This window comes from Solea senegalensis, linkage group LG8 (genome assembly GCF_019176455.1).
Source record: "Solea senegalensis isolate Sse05_10M linkage group LG8, IFAPA_SoseM_1, whole genome shotgun sequence".
Taxonomy (NCBI): Eukaryota; Metazoa; Chordata; class Actinopteri; order Pleuronectiformes; family Soleidae; genus Solea; species Solea senegalensis.
In genome coordinates, this window is record NC_058028.1 from 12,061,439 (window position 1) to 12,078,403 (window position 16,965).

Below are 16,965 nucleotides of genomic sequence, written 5' to 3' on the forward strand. Positions count from 1 at the left end.
ATACTCTTTTGTCCTTTTGACTCGGGACGCTCGCATTCGCCGGCAGCTAATGCTTCAAAAATCCAAGATGTCGACGACGTCTATATTCCCCATGTGTATGCGAGCGAGCCGGGGCCTCCTGCGGCTCAGCAGCGGGATGACGGGTGTCGCTTCGCCGGCCGCGGTCGACAGTCTCGTGCGGACAATGTCCTCGGACAAACAGCCGACTGGAGCGGGCAGCGCAACGGGCGGACTGGCTCAGTCTATTCTACAGGAGAGACTCCAACAGCAGCAGCAACAGCAGAGCCAGGTGAGATAGCTAATCTGTGTGGGTGCGCTTCATTTTTCTTATACAGCAAACGGCGACGATGTTGAAGTGGAATAGTGCAGTGTATGTAGTATCCGATTTGAATCCCCGCTCACGCGAGCTGCCTCTGTGAGCAAAACTGAAGCTACTTCTCGGAAACTTCCAAAATTTGTGAAGCGAGTTTATACGTTTATGACAGACAGACAGACAGACATACCGTGTTCTACTCAACTGACACTTTTCCTGTCATAGTTTTTTGTGATATAAGTGTCAACTTGTCTGAAGTTAAGCTTTCTGCCTCATTGCCCCTCCTGTTCCCTGCTAGCAGTCTGCTGAATGAATGAATCTGACGTAAGCTATTAGGTTAGCTGGCTAGTGATAGCATGCGGTTTTACCGGGGCCTGTCTGGTAGTTTGTGTAATGCGTCCAACACATTCAGCACATTCAGGTGACATAGTCATGGTCGCTCTCCCTTTTTAACACAGCAGTCAGTGTCATTAATTTGTTGTTTTATACGGAGACGGGACGAGTTGTCAGCATCATCATATCCCTAGAAGGTGCTTCACGCCCCGGCTTGATAATAATCCCACCTCCTCACATCTTGGTTTTGAACAGTGTGTGCTCAGGAGGTTTAAACTGTAGGAGCTTTCAGACAGAGACAGATGACTGTCAAGGTTTATTTGGTTTGAAGGTCACCCCCTCCTCCTTCCCTGCTCTGCTCCCCGCGTACAATTCAAGGCTACACACACCACATGCACATGAGGCTTACATATTTCCAGACCTAAATTAACTCAATGTCAAACACATGGAAGTGTAAAGGGTTGATTCAACTGAGAAGAGGTTCTCCCCTCTAGCAGGTAGATTCATGTACCAGGGGTAAATGTATGGCTAAATATTCATATTCATATTAGTGTGGTCAAGTGAGGGACACTGCATTATTGGGTTAGCTACACTTGAAAACTTGAAAACAGCCTAAGACACTACCTTTTAAAGATGTATGTAAGTTTAAGGCTATGTTAAGGGCTTGATGCTGCCGTTAACTCAGCCTTTCCCAATAGAAGTTGCACCAACGTTGTAATTTATGTGTTATCCCATTGCATGGCATGCTATCATCATGTAGTGTTAGGCAGTATACCAGTTCATACTCAAAACTGGTATAGATATATATTTTTTATGATATGACTTTTTCGTATACAGCAACACCAGTATATGAAAAACAGAACGTGGTGCAGCAGTATTGCAGGAATGATCAATGATGAGGGAAATGTATGGAAGAGGATTACAAACAACAAAATTAACAAAATACAAAAGCTAGAATTCTGAGATTAAAGTCAGCATTCTGACTTTAATCTTCTTACCATAAATACAGGCTATGTTTTGTAATACATACAACAAAAAGTTACCACTTTAAAGATGTATGTCAGTCTGAAGCTTATGTTAAAAGCACTCACTCTCTCCACAGGGAAAATCATGGATTTTACCTCACTGAATACAGGAGATGTTGATCCATGGCTGTGTCCATTAAAAATGTTTTATACTGTGACTTTGGTGTTTTGGTTTGAAATTCTGCAGCAGTTCTTGTATCATCACAAGCTAAATACATTTTTCACTGTGTACTTTGGTGCAAGAGAGTGAACTGTTTCCAGAGTAAGACAAACTTAAGCTTCCTGTTGGAAAAGGCCATCAGTGAGATAAAACCATGAACATAATATTTCAGATATCACAGAATCAAGCTGGTATTGATATTATTGGGACTAAAATCAGTTTGTACTAGTGTCAGTCATGTTTTTATTGAGGGGGAGCACCTGTGCCTTGAACTGGGTCTTGGTGTATAACAAAATCTTTAAAAACATGAACTGTCCCTTTGCAGCTAAAAAGATCATGTGGCAGCAACTATGTGCCGTTATGTAGACATGGTCAAGACTAATTAAGTTTTTTCTCATCCAGGGTCAGTCTCCTCCAGAGGGAACGGAGGGCCAAAAGGGTGAAGAACAGACAGAGGACAAGAAGCAGAAGGAAAACACTGCCTATGCAAAGAAGATGGTGCTACGATTAGCGGGACTCATGGGCCTGGGTGGGGCGGTCAGCCTCGTCTACATATTTGGTGAGTGGGTTATTCTTTTAGTGTGAATGTATAGAAACGGAGGCTCTTCGTGGCTCCAGGCTGAAGAGACAGCTAAATTTGAGACAGAAATGTGAATATTTGCATTGCAATTCAATTTATGGTGAACGCCCCTAAATGTTCTGCCTGCAGTCCTATGACGAGCCCTGCTCTCATTTTGTGTGCATCTGATGCATGCCTCCTTTTGAAAATAGTGTATTTTCAAAGATCTTTATTTACAAAGATCTTTGGATTTTTTTATTTTTTTGGAAAGAAACAACAAAGAAAAATATTTTGAAATCTATTGTTGGTTGAATTGGTTTGATTGATGAAGTTGATCAGCAGCTTTATCCACAAGTTCTCCATCAGTGTGTGTGGGGTCTGAGAGGTTGTAAACACTGGGTGTGATTGGTTTATTGCCCTCAGCTTCCTGGTTGGGAAGTCTAGCTCTACCCACAGATGGGAGGAGCTTGCACAGCTGTATGTCAGAGGTGAGCCGTCAGACTTCAGGGGCTTATTTCATCCAGTGAAGTTTGACGCAGCAGGTTTGAGTCTCTAGTCCATTGGTACGAGAGACCTTGCTAAACTAAGATTTAAGAATAATCATAATGTAATGGTAGCAGTAACGGACGTCAACATGATGCCGTTATAAACTCAGCGGTGACTGAGCAAACTTGTCCGTCAGCTTCGTGACGTCATTGGTGCTTTTCACCAAAAGACTAATTTGGATTTGGATTTGAATGCATTTGTCTTAATTACGTCTGTGTGGGTTTTGAATTTTATGAAGAATATCAAACAGTTGGTCACTGTTAAATTTTTTTTTTTTACTTTTTTTTTTATTTCACCTTGATTTTGCTGTCAACAGAGGAGGGAACATGATGGACGCGCAGACAGAATGTGGATATACATCAGTTTTTAACTTTTTTGTAGCATTTTTTTGTTACTGTGTTTCCTGATTTCATCCCTGTTTTGGAATATTTCTGCTCTGCATCTGGATTATCAAATTGGAATTTGCACTCAATAATTTGGGATGTAATTACGTCTCTATCATGTCATCATCCTGTGGAGATTTTTGGATTATTACCTGTTCTCTGAAAACAACATATGTGTTTACACCTTATGTCAGGTTTTCCAGAAGACAGGTTTGTAAAACTACATTTTTATTCTGTGGTCACGTGATTTATGGATTAATGTCCAGAATTTTTTTGCAGGTGATAATCCTGCAAAAGCAGATAACTTATCTTTTGATGTTGTGAAGAGAATCTCTCCTGTCTCATCTTTTTTATGTATTTTTAGTTTCAGAGAAAGTGTCACAATGAAACCTGCTGGTGAAATGTGCACATACAGGAGCAAAGTCATTTTTAAGGGATCAGCATAGAAAAACAGCCTGATTTAATTTGCATAGTAAACAATCAAATGACATTCAAAGCATTCAAAGTGACAAACACACGATGATATGAAAATAAATTAGGTTTTACATTCAGTTTTTATGTCTTATACAAACAAACTAAACAGCAAAGTAAAACAATGAAATATAGTAAAATGTAGGTCGAAATAAAGTTATAGTCATTTTACTTTCAACAAATTGAATGTAGTAATACAAATTTAAACACAACATTTAAAATCATTCAAAGTTGGGCAAAGTTTGAGCTTACACCAAACATAATTATGGCTACAACAATTGATCAATTATTAGCGGATTACTCATATTATACATATTTTATAATGTTTCTTCGATTTCAGCTTTGTGAATGTGAATGTGCTCTGGTTTCTTCACTACCGAAAGTAAACTGAGAACATATAGCTTAAACAAGGACTAAGGCTGCTACTAATGATTTTTCTTCACAATTTACTCATCTGTTGATTATTGTCTTGATTCGACCATAAAATGTTGATACATTGATTAGTCACTCTTAAAGGAACGTAGCACCTTTTCAGCTTGTGTGGTGTTTTGTCTTCCTTGTACTCATTCATACCACAGTACTATATTTTTGTGATTATCGTGACTGCCCTACGCACAACTAAATGATTAAACAAGAACCTAAAGCACAAATTGGTCTATAATGAACACAACAGTTACAGCCCTAGTGACAATTATAAAAGTCAAGACTGTTATGTTTCACTGCAGCAAACATCGGAATGTGTCAGCTGTTTCATGATCGCCATGGAAACATATTTTCCTTTGATTTCAAACATGAGATTAATAATGTGTTTTCTTCTATTTTAGGCACGAACTCGGTGGACGAACAGGGAAACATGGTGAGTTTTACACACACACAAACATGCGCACGCACACACACAGGTGTGATTCTCAGGTTAGCATGCTCAGGATGTGTTTGAACTGTGAGAACACATTTTCTTCTGCATTCAGGTTCAAATGGGTCATTCAAGTGTGTGTGTTGATGGCCCTTAAATGGCACACTTTGACAAACAGCTGTTAACTCCTGCCCCCCCATTTTTTCATTTCTTTTTACAATTGATGTGTTTGATGTTTAGTGGTGCTCTGGTCACCTCACTTCCTGTGGCACACTTTTCAAGGCTCACTGTGTCTTGTGTCCGTCTGATGGAGGCGTGAACATGGTCACAAAGGCAACTGTCATGCAGATGAAGGAGGGGACCCTCAGTCTGAGGTGTCGGTGTGGGAAATGAAAGTAGCACACTTATCTCACCTGTAGTTCCTCCCTTTGCTCCACTGTCACGGTAACGTGATGCAGCGGCACACTTGACAGGCCGTTGAGAGATGGACTCCGTCTGAGCTGTGACTTTTGAAGATCAAAGAGACTCACTATGACACCTTCAGACACTAATGACCATCACTTCCAGTCTTCAAGTACCACTGAACTATAACCAGAGCCAATGTCTGTGAACTGGGACAGAAAACTGTTCCCAGGAATAAATTTGGGTTAAAGGGACAACCAAGTGTGGCTGTTGATACATCATCGAGGCTGACCGTGAGTGAGTGAGTGAGTGAGCTCCTTGCCCCCTTTGCCTCAAAACCACTGTGGACTTGGCTGCTAGTGGGGACACTAGGGAAAAACAGATTTTAGCCACTAGACAAAGGGGCGTATATTATGATATCAACATCATCTTAACTGAAATATCACCATTGTTGGGTATATATATCTCTCTATACTTGTTACCGTTGGGTACCAGTTGTGCATTCTGTCCCAATCTGCACTGAAACACAATGAAATGTAAACAATCTTTGTCGTTTTGAAAAAGAAATGTCTTCATCCCCATGAAATGCCCCAAATGAATCTAAATTCTGTAGTACATATGTCCGGCCTGTATGTGGTGCTGTAGCACTGCTACACCAAAACCGGGCATATGACATTCTGGCTGTGAACAAACTTTTAAAAAAAAAAGTTTATTTGAATCGGTAAAAATTACAATGTATGCAATAAGGGCTGAAACAATTACTCGAATAATCAAGTACTGAATGAATAGTCAACTATTTTGATAATCGATTCATCATACAAGATTTCTGATTGTTTTAACTTCCTAAATGTGAATATTTTCTGGTTTCTTTGCTCCATATAACAAAGAAATCATTAAAAGTGAATTTTCGTTTGTGGACAAAACAAGACATTTGAGAACATCATTTCCAGGTTTGACAAACACTGATCAACATTTTCTGACATGTTATGGACCAAACGATTACTCCATTAATCGAGAAAATCCTCGACAGATAAATTGATTAATATAATCATTAGCTGCAGCTCTATATGAACTGAACACACTCAATCGGAGATGGAATGAAGAAAGCCAGGGTCACTAAAGAAATAAAATTAAAGATAAAATGAACAGACCAAACAATCTGAGGATGAAGATGGCAAGAGTGAATGCCAGAGCAAGAGAGATGGTATTATAACATCGTTTTCTCAAAGTAGCGTAATGGTTGTGTACATGAAAACTTTTTTATATAAATCTGTTACTTTGTAATTAAGTGTGACATTCATTGTTTGAAATGACCTTAATGGTACAAACAAGATGTTGTAATGCCAAGCCACACATTTTAATGAGTGTTTTTCATTTTCTAAAATACCAGGTTAGTGTGGATGGCAGGCATATGCAGAGCAGAAATGACGTGTTTCTAAATGGAAGAAATTGAGTATGGATGTAGCCCGGCTGTTGGAGGTGTTGCTCTGGGAAGACGAAGCTTCAAAGGGGCACACTTCTCTCACATTAGGATCCTTTTGTTAGAACTAAAGAGCCAAATGACCCAGAGGAGCTTCCTGCTCCATGACTTTGAAGCTGTTACTGTGGGAAAGTTAAGTCGTCAAGAGTCTAATCCTGTTTACTGCCTTAATGCAAACTCTTGTAGAAATAAGGCATACGAATTAAGGAGCCTTTTAAGTTCTTATAAAACATAAACATCTGTGATTCAGTGACTATTTTTTATGTTTCCATCTCATTTGTCTCAATTTACTGCTACAGGAAGATAATGATTTGCAAGTCTTTTGGTGTCCAATCTCTTGTGATTTGGGAGATTCACGTTTGCATTTAATTTTCATTCCTCCATCTTTTATGAAACTGCCTATGATGCATGATGAGGAAGCTGTGTGAGTGATGGTGTCTGTCGTCTCCGTTCAATTCATGTCCTCACAGCTGGGTGGGTTGAGGGAGGGATTCCTTCCTTCAAAGTGCACACTTATCTCACTTGGACATCCTGTCAGGAGTGTTCAGCCTCAGTGGGATGAGGGTGATTGTGCCCTGTGCCTCTCATTTACTTTGGTGTGGCACACTTATCGCACCTCCTCGTCTCAGAGTGCGTTCTGTTTGATGACATTTGCTAAGCAAGGGTGTTTTTGACTGAGGACTCAAGTGAATGTTAGACTTCATCTTTCCATCCATCATTGCTGTTTTAGTTAAACTAAGACATGTCAATTATGTCACATTATTTAGATTAACTTTTAGTTTGAATAATTTCTACCATTTCAAATCTGAATTATTCTTGTCAATATAGTGACGTTAAAAATGGTGTGATGGTGGCATCACGAGACAGAATTTTATCCCCATATCACTGTCACTATTTTGCGTTTCTGCATCTACAGACTAGTGTGTGTGATGGGTCCATGTTCTGGTCGTGTTTCTATTCATATTAAAACAAGGGTCTGCTTCATTCTGGCATTTCATGTATGTGTAAATCATTCTCTTCCGTTTTAGTATATTGTCTTACTTGAAACATGCACAATCAACCCCCGTGTGGTCATGGGGTGGGTCAAAATATCTGTTTGTGATATGTCGCCGTCCTTCCTTGTCCAATACAATAACTGATAAGCCAGGACAAATATTAATATTTTAATAAACAAATTAAGGCTCTCCAAAGTAAGCGATCATGCCAGTTTCACTCAACGGACCACTGCTAATTTGTTACCTGGTCGAAGAGGGAATTTACAGTTGGCCAATGGTGGAGAACGCTATGTTTAGAGATGCCCCATCCATGTTCAATACATAGACTTTATGCACTTTGTCCTCTATCTTGTGAGTAAATTGTGAAATCCTGCACTTTTAACTTTTTATGGACATTTTGTTTTCTTCTCAGGTATAAAGATATTGTTGATTATTGATTCCCACCCCTAGTGTGGTCCATGATGGGCCCTATTTATGCATTCGCTGTGGTTGATAACATTTACACCACATTGGCCCTCAGCAGACTTCCAAGCACCGGAACTAGAAATTGGTCCAAAGAGTATGTTTATGAATATGGATAACACCAAACAAATCAAGAATTCAAGTTGAAGTAAACTGGTCATAGAAATAATCTTGTTTTCAGAGATTTATTTGCAGACTCCTTTACCTCTGTCATAGGAAACCTTTGTCAGTTTATGGACAATATTCTCAGTGTCTGGTTATTTCCTGCCTCTGAAGTCAGTGTGGGAACCACTTCCCCTCCTGCTCTCAGGCTGCAGCCACACTGAGGTGTCGATGAGGTTTAATGGCCACTTTAACACCTTGACTCGCAGTGATCCACACACACAACAATGGGAGCAGCAGCTGAGCTCTGTCTGTGACTTCACTTCACTATATCATGTTAGCATCTGGTCTCCTCAGGCCTCTTTTCTTGGCTCTGCTTGTGTCGTCCTCGTGAATGTGATTATTCGTTCTGTAACCTATTAGTCTTCAGTCGATTTTTTTTTTTACATTAAAAAAATAAAAAGAATCCTTGTTTTAGCTGGCCTGGGCACCACAGTTCTCATTAGAGATGGATAATTTAATTAAAATAAATACTCTATATAAAACAGTGGTGCCAACAAAATGTGGAATGGAGAGACGGAACATTTGTGTTGTTCAATTCCTGGTTACTGAATTTGAGCAATTTTTTGCACAGTTATATTTTATCAAATGAAGGAAAAAATATCTGCTCAAAATAAGATCAAATATTTGCTCCATTTAATTGCCCTGATTTCAAAATAAGAATAAGACACAGATAAGTGCTGCAAATTGCCACCAGGTGGAGTCCTTCACCAGAGTTCTCAGCTGTCTCAGGGTCCAGACATGTTTCTTTTTCTCCATCATTTTCACCTCTTTCTTTAGTTCCCTACTTTCTTCTCTTCTTGTTTCTGTGCTTCCACTCTTTTCCTCCACCATGTCTCTCTTTTTCCTCATCCTAGTCAGTTTCTTCACCTCGGCTTCTTTCTCGCTCTCTTGTCATATCTGATCGTGCACATGACTGTTGTTCACCTGGGATTTGCTTTGTTTTCTGTCTACCTCTTTTTTTATTGTGCAAAGCCACGTCAAGAATCTTTCTTCTATTTGTTGATTTTCCTCCAGAGGTCAACAGGACTGTTGATTCTGTGAATTCAGACAATCCAAGTTATCAAATTGATTGGTTGTGCTTATTTCATCATTGTACTGATTGTTTCATTTTTTTTCCCCCCCGGATAACTTTTATTTATGGATCAAAACAGGAGCATGTCTCAGAAACCAATTAACCAATTAAATGTACAGACGAAGGCTAAGGGGTTTAAGAGAAGTCATTAAGAACAGAGAGCAGGCTTTTGTCATGTCTTTCTATGCTGGTAGTTACTGTCTATACTATGGCTACTGTTACTCTGCTGCTACTAGCTGTAGGGCTGCAACTTGCAATTATTTTCATCATCGATTCATCTGTGGATTATTTTCTTACTTGTTTGGTCCATAAAATTACAGAGGGTGTTGAAAAATGTTCTCAAATGTCTTATGTCCACAAACAAATTTTTTGCGTTTTAATGATTTCACATTTAACAAGTTCAAACATCAGAGAGCTTGTTTACAAAACACTCAAACAGATTAATCGACGATCATAATTGTCTACGATTAATTGAGTATCTGAGGAATCGTTGCAGCCCTAATTGGCTGCTTTAACTGCAACAGCTTCACTGAGTAAACAATCTAATCTGACATCTGTTTTTGTGTTACTGCATAAATTTAAATTTGGTGTCCTTTTGTTGTTGTCACCACAAACATACTAAGTCCCCCACTCATCACATCTGGGATGTTTACTGTCAACACACACTGCTGTGATTGATAAATAATCAGCTATTGTTACAAAGAATTTAATTTTTTTTTCCTCCCTGTCTCTGACAGATTCCAGATGAGTTTGACAGAGGTGAGTGTGAACACGCTTAAACACTGTGTGTCTGTGTCTCTGTGTCTCTTTTTATTGGAGGGGGCGGGATCTTCAGATGTGGTAATACAGCATTGTTTAGTGGCTGAGCGAACATTCATGGACATGTCATGAACATCATTTTTTGGCACCAGCACTCTTGACAACAGGGGCATTAGATGCAACTGAGACAAAAGCTAATTTTACATTTTTGCTGAGATGCACGCAGGTCATGTGAACAGTAGACGAACGGTCCATTCCCAAAAAGCGGGAAGCTCACTCGCATCATGTGACGCACCTCAGACCTCTGTCTTCTAGGAGCAATGTGGACACAAAGTGTGAAACAGGCCTTATTTGTGTCTACTGCAGTGGTGTTAAAAAGGAAAGTAATTGGTTAAAGAGGATTTATGAAATGCATTATTATGTCTTAATCATTGTGTGTCATGGATTGTCACACAGACCAAATAACACATTCAAACATAGTTGCCAATCATTAATAATCAATGTATGGACTGCCTTATGTATGTGGGTGTTCTCACAACTATAGAAAGATGAGTGTGTTTTATGTTCACCCCACAGACTCCTGCCACCTTTTCGTGAACATGTGTGTTTTCATTGACATGCTGGAAGTGGTGCGTGTGTGCGTGATCACTTTATATGAGCTTCAGTGGCACTGCCAACTGCTCTGTCTGCTCTCATATGCCCCCAACCCATCATTCATCCATTCATCACCCCCCATCACACACACACACACGCCCTTCACCAACTGCCTGTCTCATTTCCCCAAAGTGCATGGATGCATTTAAAGGGACAGTTCTGTTTTTTTGAAGTGTGTTTGTATGAAGCACTGACACATAGGTAGAGTTGACGGTGATATGGTGTGCACCCCCAGCACCAAGATCTCAGCAGGTACACCCACGCACCCCTTTTTCCACGGGGGTGGTACATGGCCAGTTGGTGCGAGTGCCTTAACTGGAATCAATCCTTTGCTCTTCAATCGCCAAAGGACAGGCTCCTCATGCTAGCTGGACTAGAAGTAAGAATCACTTTCATTGAGGCCTGGTTGCAGGGTTATCTTTGCCAACAGGACAACAAGTAATACTAACCAATCAGGACTGGGGTTGGTCATCATTGATGTTAAGATGCATAGACAGCTGATGTGTAAAGAACCTGAACATAACCACACCATCTATGATAAAGGCTCCAGATATTGAACTGTTGCAGTGACTTAAAAAAAAACATTGATCCTGCAATTAGCCTTTAGTCGAGCTTTGATCTCCTGCTGCCAATAATCATCAATACTCTCTCCCTGAGGACCAGTCTGGCTGTGTCCCTCCTCCTGAGCCCATTCCTCCATCCCCGTCACTCATTCCATCATAAAACCCTCCCCGGAGTCCACTGTGTCCTCATCTGGGTCTTTAACATTATTGCCACCCCCCCGTTTCTAACTCTCTGTCCATCTGTCTTCGTTCTCACACTGAAATATGTCCACAACTTGTAAGGCCAATGTCTTGTTTTTGTGTTTCAAGCTAAAAAAGAACAAAGGTGATGGAAGTCTGGTCAGGACCAGAGAATTGAGCTGAACGTTTGATGTGTGGAAGGGCTGATAGTCTCACAGGTGGAAGATTGATTGAAGGATTGAAAACTCAGCAGAAGGAGGGAGGTTTGAGTAAGAAGGACTGGGCCTTGGGGACACACAGGTATTGATGAGGGTATTATTGGTATCAGCATGTGATCAGAATTCGTTTAAGCAGAGAGATCTATCACGACGGATCAATCACAGCTGTCGCTCACAGACAGCATCCACACTAACACACTTTCATTTTGAAAATTATTTCTCTCCATATTGGAAATAATCTCTGTCCACTCATGGGATACAGTGATGGTAGAGTTTGATGGAATGATTGTCTGAGGAAAACCATGGATTTGTGATTACAATGCATTACTATTTTATACAATAAAATCACATGACCATCTGTAATTATACGCTTTATTGGCTTTCATGTAGTGGCATTCATATAATGTATTGGGTACAGTATGTGAAAGTGATTTAATCTCCTGTCTGAATTTGGAACACGTTTCGGTGCGATAACTGAGCTTGTTGCTCATTAGATCAGTGGATCCTCGCATGATGTCATTGTATGATAATTACATTATCACATATTGATTTAACTGAAAGGTGATATATGGTATTCTGAATTATTACACATCATTTAGAGCTTCACGTTTCCCATCAGTCCCCCTCAGAGTAATGAGGGCCAATCATGACCTTAGGGACCTTGCGGAGACCACAGTGAGTGTGGCCAAGTCATTCCTGATGAGCTTAGGGACTGAGGTAGGAGTTCATGGTCCCACAGGGAGGAGAGGTGGATAAGTTCTACATCTTCATATTCTTTAACCCACCCACCCCCCACCTCCCATTTAACATCTTGCTGCCCTATCTTCCTTTTTCATCTTCATCTTTTCTTGTTTCCTCCTCCTCTGCCTCTCTGATACTCTCCTCCTGTATCCCATCTTTGCTTCAGCCATCCCTTTCCTACCCTTCCTCCTCTGGGAGCAGCAGAAGGTGAGTGGACAGACTAATAACTGAATGGATGTATAAATGGGTCTAGAGGGACATGTATGGCTACAGACTCGTGTTAGTTTGCCAAGTGGCGGCATTCATATGCGTGATGCAGAGGAGCGATGGATACCATGGCAACCAGGAAATGTGATACCCTATACACACGTGTAGTATTCTAATCTTAGAGCTAACTACGTTCAAAGTAAAGTTCGAGCAACAGCGTGGATGAAGTGACATTGGAATGTTGATTGACTTTCACCACATGCTCTCCACAAAACTTCCGTTGTAGTTGAAATATTGGAACTGTGAATTTAAGTAAGTGATGTAAAATTTGTGGGATTGACGTTGTGGTGTTGGTGCAATTTGTTGTAACTGAAATGAAATGTGCATTGTATCTTTGCGTTGAGTTTTATACGGTGTTCAGTGTGAGCATACATCAGCGTCCCACTTTACTGTATGTTCACTATATTGTAATAAATATTATTTAGTTGTATTTAATTTACCTGATTGATTTCAAACACAGCAGTGAGGCTGCTTGACTTTGCTGCTCTAACACACACACACGCACAGTAACACTAAGGCGGGGCCACGCTGCCTTTTGTTACCCACAGAGCAAACAAATGATTGACGGGGGAGCAAGCGAGGGAGGAGGTGTTGTTGTGCAGCAGATGCTGAGCCTAACCACAGCTTTTGTTTAGGATGGAGGCCCCAACATCCATTAATCCATTTCTGTCTTCATCCCTCCTTTCTTTGATTTCATCATTTCCTTACTTTTTCTTCTTCCTCCTCATCTTTTTCTCCTGCTTCTGCTCCCGCTTTTGCTTTCTATTGCGTCATTTCTCACTTTGCTTTCTTTTCTTGTCCTGCTTCCCAAACTCATGCCCTTTTTTGACCTGGTGGGGACTTGAACCACAACACTCTGGTTACAAGCCAAGTTCCCTTTTGTAAGTTTTGTTTCCTAAGATAGTCTGCTTCGTTTCAACCAAAGTGAACCAAACCAAATGAAGGCGTGACATCTTTCAGCATTCTACGCCCAATTGAACCATGTCCCCCCGTACTGTCCTGGTGTGAATGCACCCTTAGTTTGTCAGCACAGTACCTCTTACACCATCTCGTGTCTCAGCACAGGAGGTTTTCTGTTCTGATGAACTCAAGAATTAACACAAGCAGAGATGAGATGGCGTAGGCTGCCCTTTCACTTTTGGCCTTGGCTAACATTTGCTCACCCTGATTCTCTCACTCTGTTTTGTTGCACCACCCATAGTTTCTCGTTCATTAGCACAGAATGCATGAAAGGCAATGTAAGTGATTTTACTGCAGTTACAAATGAACGTTAATATATTTTCACTTATTTAATGACAATGCTATGTGCTAAATGGTAATGGTAAGCCTTCAAGCACTAAACCTCATGTTTTCTGTTGATGATGCGTGCTTTCTGCTGCTGGACTTCACTGAAGCGGTGGGAAACGTATTGATTTTATTAATGCTGTTAATTGGGAACACTCATAGTTTCCATGTTTACAGCAGCAGCAAGCAGCTGTGTACACCAAATGAGCTCTACTATGTTTGTCTTTGGTGTCGGCATCACCCGTGCCAGGTCCCAGGCAGGAGCAAAGATGTTTGGCCCACATCAGCCCACCCAGGCCAGCCCGGGGGAAAACACAAACAGCAGTGTTCTGACAGCTCGACAGAGTGAGGCCTCCCTCACAAAGAGCTGACATTGACTATGAAAGGAAGACCGTTAGTCAAGGAGAGGAGATGAAAGGAAAGAAACAAGAGAGGAGAAGAAAGAAGAGGAGGTGGCCTCTCCTTCACTCCCACAAAAAAGCATCCGGATGAAAAACACGCAGGCAGTAATATGTGACAAACAGGAATTTCAGTTATTTCACGTCCAAACAAAAACACTTTGACTCGTTCTGCTTTTTGACTGCACAAACAAAGTGGCTGTAATCGGGAGTGATTGGATGGCACCAGAGCGGAAATAAAGGGAACTAGCGCAGTTCTTCTCTAGGAAACATAATTGTTGGTGACAATCCGTCATGAAGGTGTTGTCATATTTTGCTGTGTTCATTTGAAGGCCAGCAGGTGGCACTATTTTAAAAAGTCAGGATCAATATAATTGAATAGTTTTCAGATTTTAAAGTCTGGCATTTTAATGTGGACAGGGAATGCATAAATACAGGGAATGTCCAATACTTCGAGGCAGGAGACTGGAGTTGCAGGAGCCACTCACTCTCTGAATTATTTGAAGCTTTTCTTTTGTATGTTCGGTACTGTAACCGGTTATTTGAGTCAGGAGCTGGCATCAGACTTTCTGGGGAATTTCCAGTATTAACAAAATTAAGGCCGTTTTTTTTTTTTTTAGCATAATACATTAAATAGTAATTTTTGTGTTCTGAAATAGCTTTCTGGACTAATTCATAATCAGACCAGTTACAGTTAAGTTTTTTAAAGGAAAATTAAAAGTGTGTTGCCAGTCTCAAATGAGTAACATTTGAAAACGCCCACACTTTGGGAAGGTCAAAAAATATAAAAATTATTTAATTTACTAAATTCATGGAAACTTTATTCTTTGTTCTATACATTATAAATAAATTTAGTATGATGCCTTGGTTAATTACGCCAATGCCACCCTTCCTCCACAACCATCCTTCTCTAATGACATGGTGAAATAGAGTAATAAAGCCTCAAGAGCATGCGAGTTACAGTGAAATTTAGAGCAACTCACAAGGTCGTTGTGAAGCGTCCTTATAAAAGTTCTGTAAACCAAAATGTATTGCCTTTAAAAAAACAGTTACTACATATTATTGGCAGCAGTTCATCAAACAAACATGGCAACAAACCGCTTTTCTGCGGAGGATTGTAGTTGTTCAGGGACACTTAACACAGAGCAGAGACACGCAATATTTTTTATCTCGTTTGGTCGGCAATTCTGTGTTTTAACTGTGCGGGGGCCACGTTCTAGCATCTTCTGTCATGGTTTGAGACAACTTGTATTAATGTTTCTGCTGCTGACTTTAGCGCTGGCCTTCCTAAGCTGCCTTTGGGAAATTGTGTTGTCGGTCTTTTGACTAAATGGTAAGAGATGGAAAAAGGAATTTACTGTTGCTTTCCAGAAATTTAATTTTTGTGTTGGAGTGGTGTTTGTCCAGCGAAGAGATGGGATGCAACAGGTTCCGATGCTGTGTGTGTGGACGGCACTAACACTGATGTAATGCTGTCACAGGTGTGTGTTTATAGAGAAGTAACAATACTTTTTTGAACTCGGCCAGGGCTCAAACATGGCCCAGAACCCTCTCAGACAGGCTCTGAGGACAGTCGGACATAGAGTGGTAGGGTGAAGTGTAAGTTCTAACTGCTTTTCAGGGGTACACTTCAATTGGAGGTCTATGTAATATCTTCCAGATCAACTGAATCCAAGAAAACCGTTAACATTATAAAGCTTATGTTGCTTAGAAGGTTGTGAAGCTAGGCTTACCACAATAGAATTCGATTGCAGTCTCCTATGCTGTACACACCATAAACTTCAAATATTCCCACCCAGTGAAGACATTTTTTGACTTGTGTCCCCATAGTCTGCAATAACTTGTCACATCTGCTTAAGTGATGCGCCATGTTCTTGAAAGGGTTTCCCATTTCCTCGGGTTAGAATTTAACCACTACCTCTAATATGATTGTAGTGGCAAGCTGTATTAGAAAGGGCTCTGGGTAAAAAAACTAAAAAACATGCACATGCATACTCTGGAAATGTGGACACACATGAACACAGTGTTATGTGTATTTATCACATGTTCTTAAATCAAATCTGTTATTTTACAGTTTCATGGATCCTCTTTAAATTCATTCTTAATTTTTTTGTCACCATCCGCTTCTGAAAACATGCACAGACTGTACATACACACACTCTCACACGTGTGAAAGTGACCCCCTCAGCGTGTCATAACAGCAGGATTGTGGCAGATGGCGTCTGTTTCCTGCTTCAGCACGCTGCTATGAACTCTGGGGGATTGAGTCCCTGGGGACCAGCGCAATGCTAGCCTAGCGTCAGCGTGTGTGAGAGATAGAGGCATGTGCCCGGTGTGTGTGCATCTGTGTGTGTTTCTTGCTATTGTGCTTGCGTTTGTAGTAATGAGCCCATGGCCCCATGGGAAACTAAGTCTTTATTATTATTAGTCATCAGCTGGAGGATCGTCATTAGCAGAGCTCTACTCATAATTGCCTTATCAGTGTTATCAGCAGGTCACATTCCAGCCTCATCGATCCGTTCTGGTCGCAACACTGATAATAGCTGATCAGCTGATGAGACTGTGGCTCTTCATCTACTGACTCCTGACTAATCACATCTCTCCTGGCATCAGTGAATGGCCATGGCTTGTTAAAACTGGCATTGTCATCTTCAGATGATGGTGCTGGCAGGTGTGTGTTCC

The 16,965-nt window shown here is 40.7% G+C and overlaps 1 protein-coding gene across 2 annotated transcripts in view; it reads left to right on the forward strand.

The window, feature by feature from the left end:
• The window catches only part of timm50 (translocase of inner mitochondrial membrane 50 homolog (S. cerevisiae)), a 27,931-nt gene continuing 10,966 nt past the window's right edge, over positions 1–16,965 (forward strand). The window contains exons 1-4 of one of the 2 annotated variants that reach the window (XM_044032550.1): positions 1–289; positions 2,234–2,390; positions 4,615–4,646; positions 9,957–9,978. In XM_044032550.1, coding sequence (XP_043888485.1) covers positions 50–289; positions 2,234–2,390; positions 4,615–4,646; positions 9,957–9,978 — 451 coding nt within the window. In that variant the 5' untranslated portion in view covers positions 1–49. Of the gene's footprint in view, positions 290–2,233; positions 2,391–4,614; positions 4,647–9,956; positions 9,979–14,963; positions 16,955–16,965 lie in introns of those variants that run through there. The other variant, XM_044032551.1, reaches the window with a different exon arrangement.